Raw genomic sequence first — 14,363 nt, 5'->3', positions numbered from 1 at the left:
TAAAATACTGTAGCTACTTCTCAGACATGATATATAAAACATTTACATGAATTAGGATAACTTGCATTTGCCCCTGCACGTAGAGGGCATGAGGACTGGTGAGTGTTTGGTCATAATCACTAATATCGATAATAAATCCATCACTACATTATAGCTACGCCCATCCTAGAAAAAATGACGTCACAGTGTGATTAAAAACAAATCACGCGAGACTTCCTGTCCCTGTTCTCTTGGTAGAGTTGAAGATGACGGCGGTAATCGTCCGCGCTAAAGAGCAGCAGGTTTTAATAGCTCATCTCAAATATATTAGCAAACATTGGTGTTCCTCTGTGAACAAATATGTTTATTAACTATGTACTTAGGGTTAAGAATGTAGCGACGTTCTAATGGTCTTAGCGCGTTAGCATTTTAGCTTCAATGCAGGGGCAGCACGTGGTGGAGAGCGTGTCCTCGACTCTGCGACACAAGAGCATTATGACGGTAAAGTTCTCATAGTTTGTGATAGAAACCTAAAAAGTAACCAGTTTTAGTTATGTGATGATTCTTGTTATCCCTGTCTGAAGACATCGTGTGGAAAACAATGGTATCTGACCAGCAGTAGAATGAAGCTAGTAGAAGCACGTTGCTGATGTTGCAGCCCTCGTGAACTTATTGTTCTCTCTCCAGGTCTGTTATGCGCCACGTGATTCCGAAAGTTTGAACGAGGGGATGTTCTAAAGGTGTGTATTACTCTGTCCCCAAGTGTTGTGCTCTGCTCCTTTTCAGTGAGGATAACTGCTACATAGGAAGTGCCGTCCGATGCGATAACTGACGACTTAACTGCGTGTGTCAACGCTGATTGCAAAAGAATGATTGTGATATTTCTCTCACTAGGTGCAGTAAATTAGATATCAAAAGAGAACATCTGTGCAGAAAGGCGGTTTTACAGGTATTTACTGTTGGACAGACTTATGCAAAATCAAGTCAGTGATGATAAAAGTTATCCCTGTCTGAACATAAATGTTGAGTCATGGTAACCTGAGGCTTGACCCCAATTAAATTGTTCCTTTGCACAGTGTAAGATTGTAACGTTTCTTATTCTGTGCCTGTTTAGGTGGAATATCTGAGTTGGGATGAAGAAACTAGTTCCAAAGAAGACACCAACAATAAACGTTCTTGTACAAAACTATGTTAAGCCCCTAAAACTGATCTTGAATCATGATGCTAGAGGCCAGTGTGACTTCTGTCTGTTAGACTTTTTCTTCAGGTTTTCGAGGAAGATCTGCTGCTCTTGCAGGTAGTCGTGGTCCTGTGTGCAGGAACACCAAAGTTTAGTGGAAATATATGCAATTATTAAGACTCTGTTGAAAATATTTAAGCACACATTTTCATTGTGATATTTGCATTAAAGTTTATAAGCTTTACAATATTGTGTACTGTGCTTACTGCTTACTTGAAGTTGCAGTTCGATTCAGTATGAATGAATGAAAATTGTTTATTGGCAGTTAAAACTAAGGAATTTGTTCTTGAATAGTTGGTGTTATTCTAGTACTAAAAAAATTCACTAGGATGAATCTGAGTTTCACTTTTTGAATCAAAACACTGCAATTCAGTTTTCTGATACTCAGACATGATGATGAAACCCTCTTCACACACACATACACAAAAACCTTCATCTGTAACATGTCAATGGCTGCTTACCTTTCGTGCATTGTACTTCCATATAGCCAGACTGGCCTGAAGTGCCACAGATTGAGAATTGGGTATAATCTGAGTTGTGCTAAATGTTTGTGTCATCTTTGGCTCGAACATTGCTGACCCTGAGTCTATGAATGATGCATATAAATTGTTTGATTAGCATACTGGTTGGTTAAAAAAAAAAATTGTCAAATGAAGGGGTTGCCACCTGGTAGAGTGGGATTGATTTGCATCAAAGAAGCATTTGGAGGTTCAGGTCTGTGCTTCTCCACTGCCTCCTGCAGATTAAACTGGGTTCGTGCCTACAATTAAGAGCGGAGGTTTGATTGACTACAGATGGGATCATATACATTTTTTTGTCCAATGATCAGCACATTACTGATGAAATACCTGAAGAGCACGTTGTTCAAGATGCCTCAGTCTCTCAATTTGGGAATGAATGGTTCTCAGCCTTGCCTGGTGGTCAGCCTCCAAACGTTTGGCCTCTTGCAATGCTTGCTCTCCTTCCTCATACTTTTCAGCAGCCAACTGCATACACCACGATGAGTACCAGTTGTGCAAAATCATCCACAAAACTTGGATGGGGTAAATGAGTATAAAATATAAGATTGACAACATTGATTTACCTTGCTGAAAGCCTCAACCTCCTGTGCTCGAATTTTGAGCCTCAGAGCAGTGCTGCTTATTCTCTCTTTTTCTCGATCCAGTTCTCCTTTAAGTTGTTCCAGAGCCTCCCTTTCCTGTGCCACAGCCATCTCTTTCTGTTTCAATTCTCCACTGCGAAGTTTCAAATCTGCTTGCTCCTGTGAAACCAAATATTTAGGATTTGTAACCGAGTTGGTTTGTTGAAAACCATTTTTATTCAGCTAACCTGTGCCAAACTCATTATGGAGCCTTCTCTCCTCTCCAGTAGAGTGCTGACATCTTGCTCGGCCCTTTCTCGACGCTGTTTTTCCTGGACATGGAAGGTGTTCCATTCTGCGGCTAGCTTTCTTCTCTCTTCTGCACACTGCTGCATCACTGCCTTCTGCTCATCCAGTAACGCACTCTTAACACGCAATAATAGAGGACGTCAAGGGAAATTACAATTTGCACAGTTTTGGTACGACGATCTGTCCATTCTAATCCTTACCTTGGCTCTTTCCAGCTCCTCTCTCTCCATGTTCATCTGTATAGTCAGAGACCGGCGTTCTTCTTCCACGTTTCTCAGGGAAGACTCCACCTTGGCTTGCTCTGCGGTAACCTTCCAGCGCTCCTGAAACATTAAAAAAACTAAAGTATTTTCAGTGTCTTCATGTAAAAACGTTCATTTCCATCCATGCACTGAGCTAACCTAAAGCAAACCTTCACCTGTGTAACCTTGACTCATAATAATTTTCCTGATTGAAATGTAGTGAAATATCACTAATCTCTCCGAGCACCTAAAGAAAAAAAATCCCATGTATTTTTAGTTAATGAAATAGCAGTGTGTATTATAAAGAAATAATGGTTGGGATTGCAAAATAAATAAGATAGCTATATAAAGTGTAATTACTGTGACAGCCAAAGCTAATTTTTGTTTGATCATCAAAAGGGTTTTTCATTGTGTATTAGCATTAAGCTGTCAATTTTCAGGAAAAAAAAACTTTAAAGTGCGTGTTGTATTCATTGAATGTTTGGAATTATTTTTCTTTAGTTTTACAGTAAAACAGAGTGTCAACAAACAGTGTAAAGCACACTCGGAAGCGAGAACAACATGTCGCATGCTTGTTGCATACAGGGCTGCTATTCGAACGCAAGAACTTGCCTACCCACCCGGCCCTTTGGCACAGTACTGACTTTGCTTGGGTTATAACAACAATTCAATTCCGATTAATCACTCAGCTCTACCTATATACTGAGGCACTACTGGACTAACCTTTTCAATTTGTCTCTGCTGTTCACTGATCTGAGTGTCCATCCTGGAAATGATTTCCTTAAGGTAGGCCTTCTCCTCTGCCATCACTTTCTGCTGCTGAGTCAAACGATCCTGCATGACTGAAAAACATTTGGAGATTAAACAATCTATCTTTTCTTTTTGTGCACCTTGATGATTGTGGGTATGTGACACGCATACTTCGAAGCTGGTCGTCTCTGTGCCGTGCCCCCTGCTCCAAGCCAAGGGTTGTGTGTTCATGCCTGCTCTCGACAAGGGAGGAGAGATCTCCAAGCCGAGAGGAAAACTGCTCCATCTGCTCAATCACTAGCGTCAGAGACCTGGACAAAGATGCATACAATAGAGTATTCTTATAAGTTCTTCAGGTAATAATACAAACATTTATGTACTCTGTTCATGTAAAATATTCACACATTTCTTGAATAGAAAAAAATGTGCTCAATCAAGATAAAGCAGACCTGGTCTCAGATGTTGCACTTGTCACTGCATCAATCTCTTCTTCTTTTAACCTTTTCAGTCTATTAACATGGTCTTCGTGGTCTTTCTTCATCTCCATGATGGATTTCCTGAATGTCAAAGAACCAACCTTTGATGGAAAGCTACAATTTCTGACTGAAAGAGTTACTACAATACAGCGTACACCTTTTATTATTGTCCTATTTTCAACATCTGAAGCCGACCCTCTTTGTTGGCTTTCAATCTCTGCTGCGATTTATGAAATATATAATAATGATAAAAAAATAAATACTGTTTCGATAAAATTGTTAACAACTTGGAAAATGAATGGATGGATAAAACTGTCCATTTTTTTTCCCACCGTTTTCCATTATCCAAGCCTTTGAGTTTCTTTCTGTGTATAGTTCAAGTTGCCATGGAAATATACAGCATTTGTTCTACAGACAAAAGAAGTGTACCTTTGCAAATCCCGTAGTCTCTCTACCTCACGATCTTGGTCTTGTTGGAACTGGGCCAGTTTACGCTGGTAATGAGCCTGCAGGTCTGAACGCTCCTTCTCAGCAGCTTGTGTTAGCGCAGCCAAGCGTTCAATAAGGTCTTCGCTTTCCTGTCGCATCCGAGTCTCCCTCTGGATTGCCGATTCCTCGAGAAGCTTCACTCGAGTCCTGCAGGCAGCACATAAAATGAACACATGCATACAGGTGGATGTACAAGAACGGGGTAAAATTATATTTCAGAATTAATACTTGTGGGCGTTTTCCATGAGTTCCAGGTCCTGTCTGTGTCGCTCCTGGAGACTCTCCAACAACATCTGGCTGTGGTCTCGCTCCAGCTGCAGAGTCTTAGTCTGCCCAAGAACAGATAAGAGTTTGAGGTTATGCAACCATCCATCATACCATATTCAAGACTATTCACACTGTGCACACTATATTGCATTCAAATACCTGTCCCTCCAGCTGAGTGATTCGTGCGTGTAAATCTTCTCCATCTCCATGATGCTGCTCATTGAGTTTTTGCACAGACCCAACACCCAATAACTGTGACAGGAGCGTAGGTGTGAGAAGAAAACCATGAAATCTGTTTTAAGTGTTTAAATTGGTACAAATTGAATACAATGGACCATTTACACGGTGATACATTATGCAGTTCTGGCAGAAAGATCTCGTGGGGTTGTGTATTAGGTATACTAAACAGTTCGGTGCTGGTACTTTTCATGATTGAAATTATCAAAAGTTTTTACCTGTTAGTCGAAGGGAAAGCTTTTCTAGCTAACACTGTAGTGTGCCAAATGCCCATTTATTATGTTCAACTATTCAACAAATTTTTTCATTTTAACATGTGAAACAGTGACCAGATACTACAAAGGAGATGGGAAGTTAACATTAGCTGGGACAATTTCATCATCGCAACAACAGTTATCATCAGATCCACTGCCAGTCACTGCCACTACAGAGCCCCTGTCACTAACATGGGACTGAGAAACAATCCAGCTGTGAGAGTCCTATATGCTCCTCTTTATTATTTCATTATTGGTTGTATTTTACGTTTTTACAACACAAATTTTGCTGTATCCACAGCATACCACGACAAAAAAGGGTTTCTATTCTATTTCTGTTCAATCTTTGTTATAACTGTAATTGTTCTTCTAAGTGCTAAACAAAGTTGACTTGGAAGTTGAGGGTTTCAACGCCATACATCACGCACACGTATGTATGTATGTACGTTGCATGTATGTATAGTACTGCATACATCCGTATGACTCAATAAATCAGATTAGAAACCTTTGATTTTATTGCTGATACTTGGATGACTGTAACAATTAAAATGTTTATATGTATTTCACGGTGACTTTATATTAATCCATCAGAAAATAAATATACTTTGACAAGCTTGAAGCTTGTTCTTGATATACATTTGCCTGAAAACTAAACGTGAGAACACAATGCTCCGAACGCGTAAGTGGTCCATGCATGGAGTTCAGTGAAATGAAGCTGAAAAGTGGGCTAAGTAATTGCCCCCTTACCTGCTGTTGTAGTAACAACTGCTGCAGGCTGTCAGCTGAAAATGACACCTGCTCACAGGACAAGGAATTAAAATACAGAACACTAAATTTAAATTAAAAAAAAAGAAATAATACCTGTTGTTGGACAGCAGCTGCTGAATGTCGCATTAGGTTTGGCTGTGAAAGTGCTGAAAAAAAAAAACATCCATGTGAATGACGATATACACGAGAAGAAATGCATGGTCATTGGGGACGACAATGTATTTCACTTGTTAAACAAAACAGTCAGGGTGCAATAATAAGGTTGCTTAAAAATGTCATGTTAAGCTCCCAGGTACTACTACAAATGCAAAATTAAATGTTGAAACCCAACTAGTCATCCATTTTCTGTCATGATTGTCCTGTCCAGAGTCAGGAGGGAAGCAGGAGCCTAACCCAGCTAACTCTACACCCTGAAGTGGTCGCAAGTTTGTCACAGGGCACATAGAGAGATGGACACCCAGTGACACATTCACACCGTCAGTGAGTGGGAAGTGAATTCACGCTTGCCTGTACCGAAGTCAGGCGAATGTACTGCAGCACCACCAGTAAAACAAATGTGGAATTCTACACATAATAATTTTGCATTTGAACCTTATTCATCTGAGAATAATTTTGGGAACAGCAGTTTCCATTCTGGCGTGACAGTGCCCCAGTGTACAAAGCTCTCAACTAAAGCCCATTAAAGACTTTTTTTTTCCCTTCAGGATGAGTGGACAAAAAAGCAATACTTTTGTCAATATCTACATCTAAAATAATGCACTCATGTAAGAAAAAGACAACAAGACAGTACAGTCAGTACCTTGGTTGGCTCTCTCTTCTCTTTCCGGGGCATTCTTAACAGCAAGAATATGTTGGCCAAATGAGGTGCTGGAAGAACAACAACATATATCTACATATAAAAAGAACATGTACATAGATCATTTGAGACTATGTAAGTTCTGGGAATCACATGTCATGGAAAAATGAGTTCAAAACCAGGAACAATCAGTCCCTGTGATCTATCATCATGGAATACTGATGCAGTAATCCTCCAATACGTTACGGTTCTTTATTTGCTGTTGCACTATATTGCAGATTTTTACTAAGACGATTACTCTATTTTTTTTAGACTGTTTGTACAATATTTTTGTTATCAATTGCTCTGGCTTTTTCTCAATACATTATGTTTAGAGCTGTCACGATATCTAATTTATTAGGCCAATATATTTTCACAAAAAATATCACGACAAACGACAGTATGGTTGATGTTTTTATGCCACTGATATAATAATACTAGAGCATAATAATACCAGTAAATCCTTTTGAAGAATAATTAAACCTAATTAAATTAAGAATAACATTGACATTGTAATGTACAACAAAAAATGAAAAAAAAATTGCGTGAAGCATAATTTTTGTGTCTCAGATGCTGTACGCACATCAAAGAGAGCCCTGCAAATATCTGTTACGTTCACCCAGAGCTTACCCAGTATCCTTGGAGGATGACAGCTGTTTACCAGATATGTTATTTTTGCTTCTGTGGGCTTGTGAAGGAGGCTCCTTACTGAAAACAAGATCATGAATTAGTTCATAAAGAATAAGATTCAATGTATCAACGTTGAGGGATTGTGTATTACCTAACAAGTAACTCCATATCCACTTCTCGTCCCAGGCCTAATGATTGCTGCTGATTAAAGATTTTGACATCAGCGTTAGATCCTGAGAAAGACTTCCTTCTACTAAGAGCTCCTACCAACCAATCATCATGTTCCTCATCTTTCTTTTGCCTTTTGGTCACCTCCACTTTTACTATTTTGTTGTCAATCAAAGCTGAGGCATTCACTTCCGTTTTAGCCCCTGATGTATTCTTGTCATTAGACAGAGAGGGTTTTCTCTCCAATAAAGGAGAGGAAGGAAATTTTGGAGAATCTGTGGGACTCCTCCTCTCTTTGGCGTCACCTTCGAAGTAACTCTGCTCATCGTTTGCTCTGAGACAGAGCCAGTCAGCCGGGTTCCGGGATCGAGGGGCGTTTGGGACGATCGGTGGCTTTTTCTCCACGGTGGAAACACAGACATCCTCTGCGGGAAATCTTTTTTTTTTTTTTTTTTTAACAAAATGGGAAAATTGTGAAACTCTTTTATGCATGCCTACTGTAAAATAAACAAACAATGGTACCTTGTCTAATGAGTTTAATTCATTCCGTGCTCAGGCTCGTAACTCAGTGTATTCCAGACACACACACACACTCTGTACTAGTCGATTTACTCAAGAGGTGGTACAGTTGAAGCTTTTGAGTAATTCCAATTTTGATTGACACAAATCAACCAACTGAACAGGCGAAAGCCTCTTATTCGCAAAATGTGTCAGTTGGTGCACTTGTAAGTCAATGTACCGATTTAGCAATAGAAACACACACACACACACACACACACACACACACACACACACACACACACACACACACACACACCTGATAGACTGCCTGCGGGACTGGTGTCCTGAAGAGGTGTCGCCCATTATGGGCTGATAGGACCCATATGTGAGGTCATCTTCTAAAAGGACCTCTGAGACATAGACAGAAAGGTCCTAAATCATTTTGAAAGAATAGCGAGCACTCACTGTGTAGGGCTGGACTAGATATAGCGACATTTTACCTTTCATATTGGAGTTCTTCTCCCGAGATGGAGGCTGGTCTTTCTTAGTACCTGATGGTGGCCACTCCAGACGGCGGGAATTACAGTTTTCTAGAATCTCATCGAGTCTTGTACGAGCTCTCTGTGGTTGCTCACTACAGTATTGAGATAACACACACGAAAAGCCATTAGTAAGTAAAATGCTGTCGGGAGATCAGAAGGTGAAAATGCAAATACACATCATTCAGTCATGTGGCATTCAAAAAAAAAGTCGAATTGTTTTTAGATGCACACAAATCACGTATGCAGTATTATTTGAGACCTATGAAAGAGGACCAGCATTAAAGTGGGACGTTCTGAGCGAAAACAAAGCTGTCACCTTTCCCTGTTGGACCAAAGCACATTGTCTTTTTTCTTGGGATTTTCGCAGTCCAAACCAAGTTCATCAATCAAATCATCTTTCTCATCATCAAATGCAAGTTCATTTAGTTTTTTTGTCGGACTAGCTGATTCAAAAAAGAGGAGAGGAATTCAGGATGTGAGATTTACATTGAAGCATGAAAAGTAAGAGATCCTTTGAAGTTAAAGGGTTAGCCTACTTGTTTCCTTTTTGTGAACAAGAGATGCAGAATTTGAAGGTAGCCCTTTTTCGGGGTTGGCCGGCTGTGAATTGGATTTGGATGGCGTTTTGGTTTTATTTTGTGGCAAGCCATCCAGCAGGTCAACTAGGTCATCTATGTCATCCTGGTCATCAAGGTCTGAAAAAAAAAAAAAAAAAAAAAAAGACCAGGTTGCATTCAGAAAATGTCGGGTGCCTTTCTGTGCAAACACAGAAAATGAACTCTTGGGTCTTATTTGAATCCCTGATAGACTGCAACCCTCCCACCATTACTGAGACTTACTTGCGTAAATGACATGGAGTAAATGTAGCGCATTGCTACCCACCTCTGTTATACCTCAAATGTATCATATATATCATACAGTTCATCGACAATGTTTAGTTCCTTCAAGTATGTATTGATGGCTGCCAGACAAGTCACACAAATTTCACTTTCAGAGGACAAAGACAGGCAGACTCACCAGAAAAGCTGAACTTTCTGTTACGTGCTAAAGATGAGCTCGTCTTCCCCTCAATTGGAGCGTCATCTAAATGAAGTAGGGAAGTATTCAATACTTTCAAGAAAACACCTAAGCTAGTTAATATATGAGTAAAACCATCATAAGAATAACGGCACTGCTATATTACCAGCTTCCTTTGGTTTTATATCACTTGCTATATCTGGTTCTGGTAAGAACCCTTCATTATCTGATGGTTTTGGTTCTCCAAAGGGCGAATTACTTCTTTTCTTTGGCGCAAGAGTCATATCATCTGGACCCTGTACAATAGTAGATTAAAAACAACTAATACAATCATTTAAAATGTGGAAACTGAAAAAAAATTAACTTTTTAGCATGGTTTTCCTCACTTAAATTGAGGCAGAGATAGTACGATTCTTAGGTAAACCACAGTTACAATCTTAGTCACCACAACTACTATGTCATTGCCATTTGTTGTAGATGTTGGCACCCTTGCACAAATATGGCAAGGCTATAGCGAGGCGAAAATGAAGTAAACACCTATACTTCTATCAATTGACCCCTCCGTACAGGGCACTTAAACACGCCTCCTGAAGTGACGTCACGCCACGTGCGCTGACGTAAGACAAACAGTAAAAATGGCAAATACAATACAATACATTCTGAACTGAGACAGACTCCATGCTTCTGATTTCATTCAAATCAACGATATATTATAGATTCTAAATACAATACATTCTTAACTGAGAGAGACGCCATGCTTCTGATGTCATTCAATCATTCACACGTAGCAATGTTATGCTAGCGGAGAACGTCTCATTCATTTATACGAGACGTGTATTAAAAATCAAATTTAGGGCATATCTTCGTGCAAAGACCGTCTGGTTAAGCTTCTGGCCGCGAGCCAGCAAGAAATCAATACGTTTGTGCAGTCCGATCATCGCTAAATATCGCTCAACAAAGAATAAGTGTGTCAATCGTTCACACGTAGCAGTGTTATGTTAGCGGAGAATGTCTCATTCATTTATACGAGACGTGTATTAAAAATCAAATTTAGGGCATATCTTCGTGCAAACACAGTCTGGTTAAGCTTCTGGCCGCGAGCCAGCAAGAAATCAATACGTTTGTGCAGTCCGATCATCGCTAAATATCGCTCAACAAAGAATAAGTGTGGCAATCGTTCACACGTAGCAATGTTATGCTAGCGGAGAACGTCTCATTCATTTATACGAGACGTGTATTAAAAATCAAATTTAGGGCATATCTTCGTGCAAACACAGTCTGGTTAAGCTTCGGTCGCGAGCCAGCAAGAAATCAATATGTTTGTGCAGTCCAATCATCGCTAAATATCGCTCAACAAAGAATAAGTGTGTCAATCGTTCACACGCAGCAGTGTTATGCTAGCGAAGAACTTTGAATTCATTTATACGAGACATGTATTGAAAATCAAATATAGGGCATACCTTCGTGCAAACATATGTGTTCCCGTTGATATTAGATGGATTTAGTTGCTGATGCGGTCTTCCACAAAGTTTGATCCATCGAAGGCATTTTTCGTACTGGGTCTTCGGTTTTGGAAAGGGTACGAATCGAACTCCACCAACTAGCCTTTGAGGATACCTGGCGTCACTATTACAAAGTCCGTGACTACACCTCTTAACCATATTTTTTGTTAAATAACCCAAATACGCGATAAAACGCTAACTAAACCTATACTGGACCATGCAATGTTGTCTGAGAAAATGGCAGGAGCAAAAACGGGCTTTGGTTTATGCAGATCTCTGGCCTCTGATTGGTCAGTGACACGGATTGCGCAATATCCACGGAGGGGTCAATTAATTTAATGTAGGCTAGATAGCTAGCCTACATCGTATAACCATCAACACACCTCAGAGTTGCCTTCGTCCATCGTTAAGTCATCTAGCATACTGAAGATGTTTTCAATGTCAGATGTGCTGGGGGGGAGAGAAATTCATACATGGAAAGTGCTATCTTTACTTACGTATTTTATGTAAAACATATCCACAACGCTATAGTGAGGATAAGTAGTACAGAGCTCAGATGAATAGATACTCAAACATACCCATGTCGTAATCCACCACGTCCCGATTTCTTTCTTACTGGTAAGTCTGGTGAGTAAATTGTTAAACTATTAAGAATAAGATATGGCAACAAATGTATATTTTTAAAAATTTAATTCACAGAATTACTCTCACTTACTGTGATCATCAAACAAGCTGTCAAGGATATCTCCATCACCGAATGAGCCTCGGAAGAATCATTGAAATGTAAAGTCTGGAACTCTGTTTCGTTAAACTTAGACTCCTATCTATCAATTGTATATTCAAGCTGCAGGCCATAAATTTGGAACCTGGGCCTTAAGTGGGAATTTATCTGACTTAATCCACCTCTTTATACCACCTGTATTACAATTACAGAAAATAATTATACAAAATTGCAATACACAATCCAAAGCAGTTTATCAGGACACAACTCTGCCACACATCATCTGGAGTGGTTCAGAACAAATATTGATGCAACAACATGAAATGCATGCATCATGTAAACTTAGTTAATGTATGTTACAATGATTGTTATGATGATTATTAACTTCATCAATGCGCGCAGATCACAACACAATTTTTTTGTGTGTGTGTGAATTTCGCTTGCGCTGACTAACCAGCGGAGGCAAACACAGCATGTTAATGTTTTTTTATTGGCAGGAAAGTTGGCAAATTAGAAATCTGATCAATTAAAGAACAGTACAATTGCTAATACATATTAAGGTTCATGGGTGATCAATCCTGATTCTGAAGGCTATGGGCAGCACATAGAGGCTGAAATCCAGTTGCCCAAAAAATAGCATTCACACGTACTGGCAAAAAGTGCAGCCAAGAAAAATGATATGAAATAAAGAGTATAAACTTTTAGGGGTGGGATTAATAAATCAATACAATTTCCTGGAACAAAAGTAATATAACTTTGGTTGTAATTGCTGTACTGGTCAATGATTCAGATAGTGTCAGCCCACCAGAAAAAGTATCATTAATATCACTTCTCGTTCATGTGTAAACACTTGAAAAAAAAACCTATGGCATATTAAATATTAACCAGTTTTAAAAGGTAAACCGTATTTCAATATAATCAAATGAAAATTGCATTTGATTAAATGTTTTGCAATGTGCATCCAAATTCACTAATTACATTACATGTAAAAAAAAAAAAAAAGTAAATTAAAATCACCAAAACTAACGAAATCGGTATTTTTGGTAAAAACAAACAAACAAAAATAAAAACTTACCTTTAGGTGGTTTCCCTTTTGGCTTGGTGGCCTGCAAATAGCATCACAATGTACATATAACGATACCAATGCATTTAAAACAGAGGTTGCCGGCAATCAGTTAAAAGCTATTCACCATTCTGGTTTGTTTACCATTACGGTAGCAGTTAGCTGGTTAGTTTAGCATCAATTTGTTGAGGCGTCGTTCGTCTCCAAGGCGATCATAAACACTCCCGTGCTCACTCGTCTACCACCATTTTAAATGGAACCATTGGTTAAAAGAGTGCAACCCTTTGAAGAGGTATTATAAGGTAATGGCGGTTGAATTTTTTTTTCACAAAACTCCTTCTAGTTGGAGATTTAATTTGAACTGGCGATAGAGATACGTTTCCTGTTTTGGAAGACCACTTGCATTGTGGGTAATGCTGTTTCCGGTTAGCCCGTGAAGGCACCGCCGGTATGCTCTTCAAACCTGACATGCACGCCAGACAAATATGTACCGTTGTAGTTTTCCCCGTTAATTTGTCGAAAACCAAAGTATGTTTTGCATTTATAAATACATTGTAATTGATTTCAATAAAAATTAGATTTTTGTTGATGTTGAAGGGTAAATTAATATGCGCACCAGTCGTAAATGAAACATTTTGCATGTATTTTGTGTCCTGAAAATGGCCAAATGAATGAGTGGGCGTTTTGCTTCAAATTCAGCAGACGCTGACTTAAAGGCTTTGAATCATTACGCCTGTCAGGTCACTGCCACCTGCATGTTCCTCAATCTGTCTCGTAGGAACGTGCACATGCTCATGCTTCTAAAATGGAATATTATTTATTGTAGCTTGACAGATTCAAAATGATAAATGTTTTGAACCTGTTGCTGCCATGTTAACGGTAATAAACGCTTTTACCACCAGATGGCGACACTTTTTAAAACATGAACCTAAAAAAACAACATTCGACTGACTGAGTTGAATTAGTCAACTTTTGCCTGTATTTAATTTCATATGACTTACGCATTATGTTCGACTTTGATCAGCAAAACGATAGCTGATAAGACACTTCCATTCAACAGATTAAGTATTTTTAAAACCTGTGATGTCGTTTCATTTTTGCATCACAACTCAACTGTCCTCGTATGTACATAAAACAAACAAACAAAAAAAAAAAAAAATTGTTGTGCTTGAAGAAAGCAAGTCCACAAATCAAAGATGTTTATTATTATTTATTTAGTTTTACAAATAGACGCAATACTAGTTTCACATAGAGCTTGGGCTATAAACACTTTCATACAGTGATGCAAAACT

The 14,363-nt window shown here is 39.0% G+C and overlaps 1 protein-coding gene, 1 long non-coding RNA gene and 2 other non-coding genes across 7 annotated transcripts; 3 read left to right on the top strand and 1 right to left on the bottom strand.

Moving 5' to 3' along the window:
- Positions 1-193: 193 nt before the first annotated feature.
- Positions 194-1,407, top strand: LOC133514868 (uncharacterized). Its single transcript, XR_009798872.1, has 4 exons — positions 194-480; positions 667-719; positions 874-928; positions 1,094-1,407. It is a non-coding gene; the product is annotated as an uncharacterized LOC133514868 (long non-coding RNA).
- Positions 761-840, top strand: LOC133515159 (small nucleolar RNA SNORD49). The gene has a single exon (XR_009798975.1). It is a non-coding gene; the product is annotated as a small nucleolar RNA SNORD49 (small nucleolar RNA).
- LOC133515158 (small nucleolar RNA R38) lies at positions 959-1,028 on the top strand. The gene has a single exon (XR_009798974.1). It is a non-coding gene; the product is annotated as a small nucleolar RNA R38 (small nucleolar RNA).
- LOC133514867 (fas-binding factor 1 homolog) lies at positions 1,152-13,496 on the bottom strand. Of its 4 annotated transcripts, none has more exons than XM_061846922.1 (29): positions 13,199-13,496; positions 13,084-13,114; positions 12,003-12,050; positions 11,866-11,911; positions 11,671-11,737; positions 9,952-10,081; positions 9,786-9,851; positions 9,305-9,463; positions 9,085-9,211; positions 8,727-8,860; positions 8,543-8,636; positions 7,709-8,161; positions 7,558-7,635; positions 6,892-6,959; positions 6,186-6,238; positions 6,072-6,119; positions 4,993-5,085; positions 4,795-4,895; positions 4,507-4,713; positions 4,051-4,158; positions 3,773-3,912; positions 3,575-3,693; positions 2,810-2,932; positions 2,549-2,725; positions 2,304-2,480; positions 2,068-2,205; positions 1,886-1,979; positions 1,681-1,805; positions 1,152-1,288 (listed from the first exon to the last, which is right to left on the bottom strand). In XM_061846922.1, exons 1-29 carry the CDS (start codon positions 13,199-13,201, stop codon positions 1,196-1,198), a joined length of 3,300 nt encoding a protein of 1,099 aa, XP_061702906.1. In that variant the 5' UTR covers positions 13,202-13,496; the 3' UTR covers positions 1,152-1,195. The 4 variants fall into 4 exon arrangements, with proteins under 4 accessions (XP_061702906.1, XP_061702907.1, XP_061702909.1 ...); XM_061846923.1 differs by having other exon boundaries at positions 13,216-13,496; XM_061846925.1 differs by having other exon boundaries at positions 12,003-12,019; positions 13,199-13,495.
- Positions 13,497-14,363: the final 867 nt, after the last annotated feature.

This window comes from Syngnathoides biaculeatus, chromosome 16 (genome assembly GCF_019802595.1).
Source record: "Syngnathoides biaculeatus isolate LvHL_M chromosome 16, ASM1980259v1, whole genome shotgun sequence".
NCBI classification, from domain to species: domain Eukaryota; kingdom Metazoa; phylum Chordata; class Actinopteri; order Syngnathiformes; family Syngnathidae; genus Syngnathoides; species Syngnathoides biaculeatus.
The sequence above is the reverse complement of the archived record's forward strand: the minus strand, read 5'-3'. Positions and strand labels throughout refer to the sequence as shown.

Excerpts from the sequence above, each read along its gene's own strand:
- LOC133514867 (XM_061846922.1), bottom strand. Across the intron at positions 11,738-11,865 it reads CGTGGTGGATTACGACATGG|CACATCTGACATTGAAAACA; the intron begins GTATGTTTGAGT and ends TCTCCCCCCCAG. Across the intron at positions 6,960-7,557 it reads TCATCCTCCAAGGATACTGG|CACCTCATTTGGCCAACATA; the intron begins GTAAGCTCTGGG and ends TTGTTCTTCCAG.